The sequence below is a fragment of the Vanessa tameamea genome, chromosome 18 (genome assembly GCF_037043105.1).
Source record: "Vanessa tameamea isolate UH-Manoa-2023 chromosome 18, ilVanTame1 primary haplotype, whole genome shotgun sequence".
NCBI lineage: Eukaryota > Metazoa > Arthropoda > Insecta > Lepidoptera > Nymphalidae > Vanessa > Vanessa tameamea.
In genome coordinates, this window is record NC_087326.1 from 9,653,851 (window position 1) to 9,667,952 (window position 14,102).

General features: G+C 31.1%; 1 protein-coding gene across 1 annotated transcript in view; it reads right to left on the minus strand.

Annotated features, from left to right (window-relative positions):
• Nucleotides 1–6,446, minus strand: part of LOC113398515 (phospholipid phosphatase 2-like) — a 91,015-nt gene extending 84,569 nt beyond the window's left edge. The window contains exon 1 of the mRNA XM_026637283.2: nucleotides 6,256–6,446. Within this exon, the coding sequence (XP_026493068.1) occupies nucleotides 6,256–6,381 (126 nt within the window). The 5' untranslated portion in view covers nucleotides 6,382–6,446. The remainder of the gene's footprint in view (nucleotides 1–6,255) is intronic.
• Nucleotides 6,447–14,102: the final 7,656 nt, after the last annotated feature.

The window sequence follows — 14,102 nt, forward strand, 5'->3', positions numbered from 1 at the left end:
TCACGATGAATCGTGACTGCCCATCACACAGTAATATGAATGTTAATGTATGCAACGTCTTCACACACACTACCGGACAATTATAATGAGATTTAGCATAAATATTTTACTACAGAGGATAGAAATGAAACGGTCTGGAGTCTCCTGATAAAAAGTGACTACCACAGCCACGCAATGTAGGAAGCAAGTGCGTGTCTCTAAGGATTGTGAGTACTCTTTTTTTAAAGGTTCCCAGATACGGAAAAACCAGTAAATGATGGTTCCGCAGAGTAATTGTGCGTTTAATTAATCAATCAATTAAATCTGTTGGCGTGTCTTGGGAATAACACCGGACTCGTATGCCGTTACTGCTAAAGATATGGCGCTCTCTTATGCAATGTTCCTCCATCACAGCTATATGGGTATATATATATATATCACAATATAACTAGTATCAACTAGTAAGTATATATATATTACTTAATGAAATACTAGTAATATATTACTGTTTTCATTATTTGTTATATTGAGTTAATGATGTATTTATGTTGTTTATCTTGAAATTTGTACCATTGTATTAAGCGTGTTTCAGACAAAGGATAGAACATTTATTTTATTTTATTTCATTTCTACTCAGATATATACTGATAGCATAAATGCAAAAGTAACTCTGTCCGTCTGTTACGCTTTCATGACTACTACTTCAGTGGTTAATGAACCGAATTTGATGAAATTTGATATGAAGCGAACTTAACTTTATCATTCTTTATACCTAAAATCTACAAATTCCCCTGACACGCGCGTGTTAATTTTTTTGTAGAGACTCAATACATTATGTCAGGATATTTTAAGATAATTTCTATTTCTTTATTATTTTAATATATTTTAAGGTTATAAGACAATAGAAGATTATATATGAAACACAAATATTTATTTAGCCATTATCAAAATATACTTTATTTAAGTAGGCTTTTACAAGCACCTTTGAATCTTCATTTAACAAACTATTTAAAGTAAAGCTACCACCGGTTCGGAATGTAGATTCTACCGAGAAGAACCGGCAAGAAACTCAGTAGTTACTCTTTTTCAATATCCAAAAATACAGTCATTTTAGTTAAATACAATTATACTAACTTTGTATATATAATACTAACTTTGTATATTGATAATTGCAAAAACACAATTCATATATTGATCAATAATTTAACAAGCAATAACAATTATACTATATCACAAAATTATATCGTACCTTAAATGTTAGCAGCAGCTTGCTGGTCCAGGATCAAAGTGAAAAGTAAAAGTCAAGTGTTCTTAACCGAGCTTCCATCACTTATATAAGCCTCACTACGAATCACGTGACTCACAATATTGAACAGAAAAGTCAAAGTACCCTCTTATTTAATATCAATGTTATCAACACAATTCAAAAATAACTTAAATTAAATTATTATTATTACAGAATTCATTAAAACATATAATACATAGTGTAAGCCTTGTTTGTAATCGTCTAATTATTTATTTATTTCTTACTTAATCTGAGACGAGCGAAAACCAGTACAATATAATTGAACGTATAACGTAACCACAGCAATGCTTGGGTGGGTCAACTCGTTACAAATAATAATATATTAATTAGCTAAGGCCGAGTATTGTCACAATTAAAAGGTATTAAACCTCCTTTTACTAAGGTATTAAAACTGAATATTTTTATCTTCTGTCTAATACGTATATAGGTAAGAATTTATTTTAACTAATTATTATATAATACTATGCTTACCTATTTATTACTTGGTATCACTTTGTGCAAGCCTGTCTGGATTGGTGCCACCCACTTAGATATTCTATATACATAATTACATATACACCCAAACAGTACTTAGTATTGTTGTGTTCCGGTTTGGAGGGTGAGTGAGTCAGTGTAACAGGCGCAAGGGACATAACATATTAGTTTTTAACGTTAGTGACGTATTGACGATGTAACAAATGATTAATATTTGTTACAACGCTAATATCCATGGACGACAGTGACCACCTGCCATCAGGTGGTAAGATTATAGGGACCGTCTATGTTGTATACCTGTACTACTGATAGCATTATCATAATCGAAGTGAAGTGAACTCTACATTACGAATCTTTGTAATATGCTTCCTGTGGATATATTTTTGGGCCTTCGCCTATTTGAGTTACTTTTTTTTATTATACGTGTTGATCTTTTATAATTACATTACATATGTACTTATTATTAATTAAGTTAATTATTACCTCGTCTATTTCCTCTTTCTATATCTGTTTCTTTCCTCTACCTTAGGGTTGCCTGGAAGAGTTCGCTGTTTTAGCGATAAGGCCGCCTCTTGTGGATATTTCTTAAACGTGACTAAACTATATGTTTACTGTAGTACGATAAAAAGTATTTCGATTGGATTTCATTATTTTTATATAAATTCGTGACTGTAATAATATTTAATAATGATTTTCACTAATACATGTTTGGTTCTTTGCGGTGCAATTCTGAAACTTCCGTTGATAATTGTGCTAAGAAAACCCTATAAAATATCCAGTAGGTACCAATGAAACCACATAAGAAAAATATATAAATATATTATACAATATTAGGTATATATGTAATATGTTAAAACAGTATAAGGAAATAAACAAATTTTATTCTGTCATGATAAATTTATTATTTATATTTATATACGACTTACATATTGTTACATAATAAATATTTAAAAAAAATAATATTTCACGAGTGTGATTAGTTTAAATATCGCCACAATATCATATCAATTATATCTTTCATCTAAATGATACTCTTACTATATGGAGCCGAGATGATCCAGTGATTAGAACGCTTTCATCTTAACTGAAGATTGCGAGTTCAAACACAAGCAAGAACAATTTTATGATTTCAATACTGTATTCACATGGCTCATAAAATACTTGAATAAAAAACATTTTGGTTTTGATTTTACCCAATTAAAAAGTGGCCACTTACCATCACGTTGCCAAATTGCCTATCTGCTTGTCAATTCAATAAAAAAAAACTTAAAGCGGTTAACGGAAAGCATGCTGAGGTATTAGCATATAAATTCATATTTTATTAATTCTCGCAGCAAAAAAAAGGGGTGTTATTAGTTTAGCATGTACATCTGTCTGCCTGTGGAATCATAGCTCTTCCACAGCTAAACATTTTTTTTTAAGTTAAGTCAATCGAAAGTATTCAAGTCATGATTAAATATGTTTTGATCAGCTGTTTGAAGTTTGTATATTGTGATATAAATTATATAGAATATATCTATTTATAACTAACAAATTTGCTCTACTATGTTATGTTATTGTTGCTCTTAATAAAAATGATTATTATGATTACCATGACCTGATGAGGCAGCATCGTCAGGAATCAAATTGGCCAGGATATCGATTTCGAGCTCATTGTTACGGTCTTAGTGATACATACTCATGATCATATAGCCTATTCGAATGGAAGTAGGAATAAAAGAACAAACCATAGATTTACGTATTTCTTACAATTTACAATTTTCTTAATAACTCAGCTATATTGGGCATTACTAAGAGCATTTTTAATATACCTTTATTTATACAACAACACTGTTACACTTACCACTTATTTCTACTTTAATTTTACTTTCAAAATTCCGATAACAGTTTTGTCGACGTTAAAAATGCCATTTTTTCCCAATCCATAGTAAATATCATAGATTAGTCAAGCTCTCAACCAATGATATCGCGTCAATTTGTTGCCAAATCGTGTTTATTTGGCTTTTTTACTGTTACGGTTGGAATAGAGTATATATATATATATATTTAAGGTTTGTTAAGTCTAGAGTTTTTTTTTACACAACAATCAGGTTTGTCCCTTATTGAATTGTTTTATATCATTTCGACCGTTCTCATTGGTCTGTGTCAGCCATGTGGCAGACAACAGGACTGAGTGTATACATGTACATGTATGCATGTACTTAGCCTTGGACGTATTTGTTAAATTAACAAAAACACAAAAACCTTAATGAGATCTGTTGAAGTAATTTCGACTCTATCTCAAAAGTAAAAAGCTTAAAATACAACAAAATAAAAAGAAAGAGAAGAAATTGTTTTTTTTTTAACCTCGTTATTAACGAGTTTAAAGCCTGAATTCTCGTGATATTCATTAGATTATAGTTCTTATTGCTATAAGAATGAAGACGATAATTCAATAAACTCAATATATAACAATAAGCAGATGAAGTCGACGTTATTTATATATATTTTTAAGTGCTTATGTTTGCAATAAACCAGAATTTCGACTAAGCTAATTAATTCTTGACTTAATCGAAAAATTTTTGCATATATTAAATTGACAAAAACTCGTCGTGGTGCTAAAAGATGTAAACATATCATATAAAAAAAAAATGTCTGTATATCTGTTCGAGATTAATATATTTCGACAACGTTTGACTTCTTTCTCTCATCTTCCTTTCTACTAACTCACCATCGATTGCAATACACTTTGATAGGAATCAAGATTACCCAATATGTAGTTAGATATATTTCAACCGAAGTTTGCACGTTAAAACCAGGAATCAACTCTGAGTAAGTCATCTCGTACTCGGAGTTAAGAGAAAACATTGTGAGGATACCTGCATGTGCTGGATGATATTTTGTCTCCGCATTGGAAAAACGTGGTGGAATAAGATTCAAGGAACCTCCTAGACAGAGATGAGGTCCTAGTTCAACAGAGGGACGAGTACGGGCTGAGTATTTTCTTTTTTTTATTCTATAAGCAGCTACATGCAATATATATAAATATACAGCTCACATTAACTTCCATACCTTTCAACTAATTCTAATAATAATGGATGCTAAACACAGGACAACATCTAACGCGTTTTGTTAGTGATACATATTTTATGAATATCACGTAATTCCTTATTAATCATGGTCATTAAAACGTATTGGTTCAAACACTAAACCTATAATATAATAACCGTTTAAAACCTCTGTCTTTGTGTCGTTTTTGGAGTTTATCTTTTGTCAATTTATGTGTTGAAATTTTATAATAAATACGTGTTATTTTGTTTTATTTACAAGCTTTTATTTAACTTGCAATGTAAGTATGTACGGGTAAAATTTTTGCAACTTAATTTAGAAGCAGATATCTTTAGCCGATCGAGCTGAAATCTTTACATATAACTTTGTTTGATTAATATTTATAGGATATATGTATATTAATTTTACACGACAAGGGTGTATCGCTATGATATTCAAAGTCATGGGTCAAAATACTTATTCAGTACTATCTGGAGGGGCGGTCTGGGTCTATGTCTTTTTCTGTATCCCTAACAACGTGCATACAAATTTTTATGAAGATAAGTTCAGTAGATGAGAGGTGAAAGCGTAACAAAAAACCAAACTCACTTTAGATTTTTTTCATATTAGTTAAGATGGACACGTATTTACATTCGGGTAGAAATACATTATAACTTTTATTGGTACCGCGTGTTCTTTTGACTACCTCGTTGTTTGTGGTTAGTTTGTAATGCTACCGATGCTAAAGTCAATTCTCTTATCAGGACAATATAAGCTTCATTAGCTTTCCATTGACCTGACAAGAGTAGAGGCCCCAAAGACACATAAAAAAATATATGTATTAAGATATTCAAACACGTTCATTAACTATATATACCTACATATATTACAAATGAACATATTTCTATAGATATGTGAATATTTTTTCGATATTCCGCAACGTACAGCTTAAATTTGTTTAAATTTGTTCAATTCGTAATGGTCGATTTATTATAATGATCATTAATAATCGATATCTTGTTTTCTAATTGGCTGAATGTTAATATACCAGTTACAGAAAAAAAAAACTGGTCTAAATATTAGAATGTTTGAATGACATTGACATTTCATGACAGCCTCAAAACTTGTATTATTTACACACACATATGTAACAAAAAAACAATGGAAGTTTCATAAACTTTCTCCAATTGTTCGGATAAAAAATCTGAATTTAAATCGTATATACATAGAATTATAGAGCATGTGATTTTCGACAGTACTAATTAAACAGGATTAATTGACATGTTCTTTGAATTTATGTTAATGTACTGTTAAGTAGCTTAAATGAAATAAATCATTAAAAAAGGACTCCTTATATTTGGTTGAAACTTTCTAGCTTTCATTGGAATTTCATCTCTGTTCCTATAGATATAAGATTGAAAATATGTTTTGTGAAAGTTTAAAATATATTTCGATTATAATATACTTACAGCGATGTCCAATGTGGAGGTCGATGACATGTCGATGGTAAACACACCCTCCCCACTCGGAGCGGGCACCACTTTCGATCTTTTGGGCATTTTGAAACAACTGACTACTTTGTATGTACGCACCATTTTTATATCACTTATTAATAAAATAATACACTTAACTTAATCACTTTCATAAATCGCGACAAAACCAAAAATAAAAATTCCAAATTAAATTCACACACAAAAAATATATCACGTATTGTTTATTTAAAATATCGAACGATTATCGTCGGTTCACAAGCATACGTGCGCACGCGCAACTTAACTCAACAGAATGACAGGTTTGGGTCATTATGCCATGGTGCGAAACGTTTTGCTATGAATGACTCAGCTCAGGTAGAACTCACAAGTAATTAGATAATATGAAAAGATCTATGAGATAGTTGGGTTTTTTATCATTACAACTATCCCGGAGTCAATTTTTACACATCTATTAAAATATAATTATTATTTACGTTAAAAAAAACCTTATTTGCGATATTAGTTTAAATTAAAAATAGAACTAATTCGAAATTTCGAATGTCGCAATCTTAAAAATACCCGACTAAAATAAAGAGTCACGTCTAAAATACAGATTAATAAATGCAGTTATAACAAAATTCGCTGAAAGAGAATATAGTAATCAATTTTGGCGTAGCTTATGTTGATATAAAACATTTATTGGCGCGCTTGAGGGTTAAGGCTGGTAAGCCGTGATGACGTACGGCATAACGCTCTTAAAAGCATGCCTCTGCCGTCGCTGAATCCTTTCTTCTGTGTAAGCGGTGCGTATACTAAATCATTTAGTTGCTATAAAAAAAATATATTTATTTGATCATATAAACTATTTTTATATACTTAATTCTCGGTTTTCTTTTATTATATTTAATTTCAGTAACCATGGATTTTGATGTAAAACATCAGCCGAGGTCGAGTAACCACTTAACTTTTTTGTAATTGCTTGATATTGAAATGGTAATTATAATATTAGTTTTAGAATTTCTTGATAATATTGTCAATTAATGAAGTTATTAATAGATTTACGTATGTTGGATGTATTGTATTTTTTTAGGAACTCATGTACACAATCATTTATACGTGACTATTTTCGAAGTCCATATCATGACGTTTACAGGTTAACTCAACATGCAGGTTATAAAGTTATGTAATTTAATATTTTTTTTATGTTCTATTGTAGTCCTTTGTTATTTAATTTTTTTCGATTTATTTAATTTTCGCAATAAGAATATTATAATTTACTTAAATAAAATTTTGGAATGTTAGTTTAATACGTGTATTTGTACATATGTTTGTTATTCAAGAGACGCGTGTTAATAAACTCCACACGGAATTCTAGCGATGAACGACTATTAGTAACGATATTTGCTTAAATAAATAACTTATCTATTATTTAATACAGTTGATAAGCGTCAATAGCCTAATAGTTTACAGGCCGCCTAGTGATGTAAAAAGTCACAAGTTCGATCCTCACCCCTTGGGCTATTGTCATTCCTACTTCTAGCACAAGTTTCGTTAGAATTTCTTACGGCACCAATGTCTATGGGCAGTTATGAACACTTATGGTCAGGTAAGAAATCTTTTAAAATAAATTATTAACTTTAAAATTTCAAGAAGATTATACTGTATCTAAAAATAAGACAAAGGGAAATTAGATTGTCTTATTTTGACAGGTGTGTGTCTATAAATAAATATAGGCGCAGTTAATACGTGTATGTCGGTCATTAAAATGGTAACAAGTCCTTACTACTTGGCGAATGCTATAAATACCAAATGAAACAAATTTTGTCTCCTAGTAATGGCACCAAACTTGGCGTAGTCGCTAGCTTATAAAGTTTCAAATAATACCAATCACTATTTATTTTAAATGTTGGGAAATAACTTCTGTGTCTCTTGCCGGTACTTCGGGGTAGAATATTCGTTCCAAACCGGTGATCGCTTTAAATTTTACAAGTACTTGTAGAAGTTTACTTGAATAAAGTATGTTTAAATTTTGATTTTGATCAAGGACATACTAACATATTCCAAAAGGATGGTGGCGCGTTGGAGATATATAGCTGATAGTGGTGACTACCATCAGATGACTTATTGGCCTCCCTCCGAAGAAGTTAAAGTCCCAACGTTTAAGCTTTGTTACACATCCGTGTCTCGGAAAGCGCGTAAAGCTTTGACCTGATATCTACATTCGGGTTGAAAAATAATTGAATAGAGCTATGTCTATTCAATTATTGAACGCATCCGTGCGTTACGAGTCGTAACGAGTTGTTACGAGTCGTATAATCGTTTGAAACGAGCCAATCTTAAAGAGGCAAGACCGGGAGATATTATATAGATTATTAATAATAATATCCTACAGAGTCAGTAATAAATTGATAGTGAAAACCGTAAGGTCATATGTAATTATTAAATGTAAGCGTAAGCATAGCCGAGATGGCTCAGTGGTTAGAACACGTGTATCTTAACCGATCATTGCGGGTTCAAAGTGTTCAAACCCAGGCAAGCACTGAATTTTCATGTGCTTACTATGTGTTCATAATTCATCTCGTGCTCGACGGTGAAGGAAAACATCGTGAGGAAACCTGCATGTGTCTAGTTTCAACGAAATTCTGCCACATGTTTATCCACCAACCCGCATTGGAGCAGCGTGGTGGAATATGCTCCAAACCTTCACCTCAAAGGGAGAGGAGGCCTTAGCCCAACAGTGGGAAATTTACAGGCTGTTAATGTATGTAAATGTAAGCGCTTTTAATTTTAATTGAAATTCTTTTTTTAAATTAATAGTGAACGTAACCAAACTTGAAACAAAAATGTTCGTATACAGCTTGTGCGAGATGACAAAATAAAATCACTTTTTATAATAATTCTCCAACAAATATATTTTTCAATAACTTCCAATCATCTCATTATTTCTCGTGACAGATCAATCATTTTTAGAAAAAAAAAGTATGTATATGTAATTGTGCCAGTCTTAAATATTGTGCCATATAAAATAATATTAAATAAATTTAAAAAAAATATTAAACTACTAATTATAATAATCATTTTATAAGTATATAATAATGTTAAATAAATAGTTTCGATTATAATCATTATATATATTTAGCATACAAAAGTGAAATAGATTAAAAAAAGACAAGAATGTAAGTTAGTTTAAACAATTTACTAACAAACCAAACAGTTCCAACTTCGAATGTATCTTAACATAAATAAATCACCAAATCATACATATTGAAGTAAATTACTTACTCACTTGAGCTTACAAATCCAAATAAAACACAAAAAACACTTTTAACAAATTACAAGTCGCGCCAATATTGACCTTACTGTCCGCGCCTAAAAAGCCAAAGTAATGACGGCTTGATACGGTTTCGCGCGCTTTTGTTTTTTTTTTATTTTATTCATTCCAGCCAGTTGTATAGTTAAAGGAATCTCCTAAATATATAATAATGTGATATAATTAATTATGACATCCTATGACGTAGCACCAACACAGTATTGGAGGCTAGGGCTACTCGCTAACAATTGTTTTGCGCAGTTGTCTAGTGGACTTATGATCGAAATTTGTAACGTGAAAATGATAGTATACAACGATCTTTATTCTGGGAAAATATAGAGCATAATGAAAACGCTGTATAAACGTAATATAATATTATATTGAACGTCCATCCGTCGCATCCTCCGCATAGATATACGTGACGGCGATAGGAACAGATTCAAAGTAGGCTAGATACCACAAATCCTCCTAAAAAACAAAGTTGGTGCTTTGCACAAGTTCGACGGGCTATTGAAGACTGTATTAGTGTAATTATGTAAAAACGTAGGGTAAGAAAAGCAATTGAACGGATGTATAACCTTACGTCAGTAAATTTCTCGTTCAAATAGCTGTATTTAATTTTAAAATCATTTATCATGTTCAATTGTAGCTGCGATGACGTCATCGTAGGCATAAAAAAAGATGGCACGCTCGGTTTTTATAAAAAATGAACATGCCGTGTCTAGTCTATTCTACTAAATCTATGGCGACAGTTGTTTGCGGTTAAACTTTGCTAAAAAACAAGCGATACAAGTAGAGACGGATGTATCCGCCTTTAGTTGAGTCGTTAGTCTTTATAACGCACTATACATTTTTCTAAATGTTAATTAAAGTGCTTGTTATTAATAATAATAGTAACTTACTGACGTGGTTTCAATATATATTTATATTTAACAATATGGCGGAACTGAAAATTAACATTTTTAGCCGTATCGGTTAATATTTATAGAGCGATATAATTAACTCGTACCTATATATCATATTATGTATACAACTACACGCACTAAGTTACGGTCAATTGACCACAACTCACTAAATAGAATTCGAGTGACTGAGAGAAGCTGACAGTTGTTGAAAGCAGCAATTTATCTGTATTAAAAATTAAAAAACAATACAAAAATGCCAAAATTCATTCTTCGATATTGTAAAAAACAAACTCTCAGAGAACAATAGAGTCTTCTGTATGAATACATTTTCTCAATTAAGTATTAAAATGATTTCTGTTTTCTTTTAGGTTCTAACCTAAAACTGTTACGTTGATTATAATTATTGTATAATCTACTTAATACCATTACAATCTATGAATTATTCTATGAAATAATTTCACTATAATACTCTCAGACACAAACAGAAAAAGATAAAAAAAAAACTATTGTGCAACATCTGTGCGATCATCTCGGCACTAACTTCCCCTCCCGCCTTCTTTCCCTTTCCGTCACTGACACAATTTCAATTTTGATCAGCTCCTAGTAGTATAAATACGAGTATAAGTCAATGAGCGCTTTATACGATGTCCTTGTCAAACGAGAGCCGATTTTATGATTATTTTTTATTCAACGCGATATACATAACTCAAGTATACTCTACACTGATTACAATAATATCTGTTATAATATTAACCTTAACCTAATATTAACCATTAATCCTGTTTATTGCTCGATTGTTACAAGTTTTATTTATTATTTGTTTGTTACGAAACTATTTGTTCATTAATATACCATCACTTCTTATCGTAACAAATGTGTACAGTTGGTAATTAACGATCCCCTATACTACCCTAAATTCCGCGTATACGGGTAGTTAAATTATGTCAATGGAAACGCACCAAATTCAATTGAAAACATTTGTAATTTGAATTTTAAATATAACTTACTATAAATATAGGTGGTTAATAATATGTTAATGATGATTGTTAAAGTAAATATGTAAATGCATTCTTAATTCAATTCAAATTCAATTAAATCTTATCTTATCAAGTATTAAAGTAACAAAGAAATATTATAGGTATTAAAAAGACGGAATGAAAATCTTTTCTTTTCTTTAAATGTATTGTATTAAATTTTTTTTATTGTATATCATAATACGTATATTTGGCAAATTTTAAAATTGAAATACGGATATATGTTTATTATACAATAAACGAGTAAATATAATACAAACTAGATGAAAAGCCCGACTTCGCTCGGGTAAAATAAATAAAACTAAACAAATATAAATATACTAACTACCGTATCCCTGCACGAAATTATTAATATAGATATGAATTAAAAATAGTTACTGTGCAAATAATTAAGAAAGACAATTATTATTATTGCCGAAGAAATACCACAGTGGCGTGCATTTGGAGAAGCGTGTCCAGCAGTGGACGAATGTGGGCTGATGATGAAGACTGTGTAAATGATGACTGCGTGGAATGGTGGCATGAATGCTAGCAGCATTTCACCGTTGAATCACAATTCCGATCCTCTGGGCCGAAACGCCAAACGAACCTGTCACCAGCGGAGGCAATAAGGCGAGGTGTCATACTTTTAATGAAGCTTTTTGCACTACTGCTCCAAGGTCCAAGTGGTTCAACAGCAAATGGGACAAAAACATAATGTGGAACCAGACACGAATATTTTAATAATTTGTTAATACATGTTAATTAAAAAAAATATAATGATCAAGTAATAAAATATCGTATAAAACACTAAAAATATACAAAATAATAACATAATTATACAGTCTTCAATTTTTGCTAACTACAGTCTGATTGTTTTGACGTACCCGTTCATTTATTAAATTCATAAATTATAGTACAAATTTAACAGCTTGTTAACGTACCACAGTAGGGAAAAGGTCTCCTATTTCTTTTAAGGAGGATATTCGAAACCACGCTGCACCAATGCGTGACAGATTCTCATCCATCACGTGCAGGTAGCCTCACGATTTTCCATCATCATTATAAAGTACTTACATTTAATTTATTCGTATAATTCATAATTAAAACTTAAGTTTGATTTACGAGCCACTAATAGTTTATTTCATATCTGCTTATCAAATAGAGAGTTGTAATTTGAATAATTAATATCGTAACGACTTACGAAAGAAAAGCTATTAAGCACCTTCAATACATCACACGCAATTAAAATCACCGATGCGATTAATTAGCGGTTTGATAACCGTTCTACACGATCACTAAGACATGTACCAGACACCTATGACCTTGAATTCGAATAATTATATTTCATAACCAACAAAACACACTCAATTACGTAACAGTCTTGTTAACTATATATTTGTTGAATCATTACATACCAAATCTCGTTTTTTATATTTTCTTTCCTATTTTTTTTTTAAATATTATTATTATTATTTTTTATTTATTTTATTTCACTTTTTTTTTTTTTTATTGTGCCGTGACCTAAATAATCTTTTCTTATATTAATATACCTAGTTGTAGTCTATCTTTTCTTTATTACATCAATAGGCAGAAAGGCAAATATCATAAATAAAATAATAGCAAATATCACAAATAATAAGGCATCTGATGGTAAGTGGTGACCACTGCCCACAGACATTGGCGTTGTATAAAATTTTAACGACTGGGCTAGTCGTTACTCCGGTTCACTCACCCTTCAAACCTTTAGTATTGCTACTTGACGGTAGAATATCTGATGAGTGTGCAGTACTTATCCAGGCGAGCCAACAAAAACCCCCAAACCAAGTATTAAGATATTACTAGAAGGTAAAACAAATAAATAAATGCCTCTCATAAATCCTTTCCCTGCAGTTCAGTCACTTCTAGGCATACCGACATGTATCAGAATTTATCTTACAAGCGTTGACAGGTTTCCTTACGATATTTTCCTTCACGCCCGAGCATGAGATGAATTATAAAAGCGAACGAAGCAATAGAAGACTCGATGAATAATACACGAGACCACATTAGGAAAGTCCCGAATTAAACTATTCAGTAACTACTGAGTTCCTTGCCGGGTCTTCTCGGTAGAATCAACATTCCGCACCTGTGGTAGTTTTGCGTTTTGAAATGTCTTCTTGAATAAACAATATATTTATTTCGATTGTGAAAATACCTTAAGTTTTATCCCTCGCTAGAATAAATATTGAATAAACAAAATAATCTCTTAATTAGTTATAACTAATATTTATTTTATGGGTTATGACAATAAACGAAAACAAACAAATATACTAAGGTCAAATGGGATGAGAGTGCTCTATGAATAGCTACGGCTTAACATAAGATAGACCTACAAATATTATTATCCTTATATACATAACGAATTATATTATTTGAGTTTATTTATTCAAAACATATAGAGTATTAAACTGAGCACATTTTTTCTAGTGATATAGGTAGGTGGACTAGCAAATGAGCCACCTGGTGGTAAGTGGTCACCACCGCCCACAAACAATGGCGCTGTAAGATATATTAACCATTCTTACATCGCCAATGCCACCAAATCTGGGACCTAAGATGTTATGTCTCTTGTGC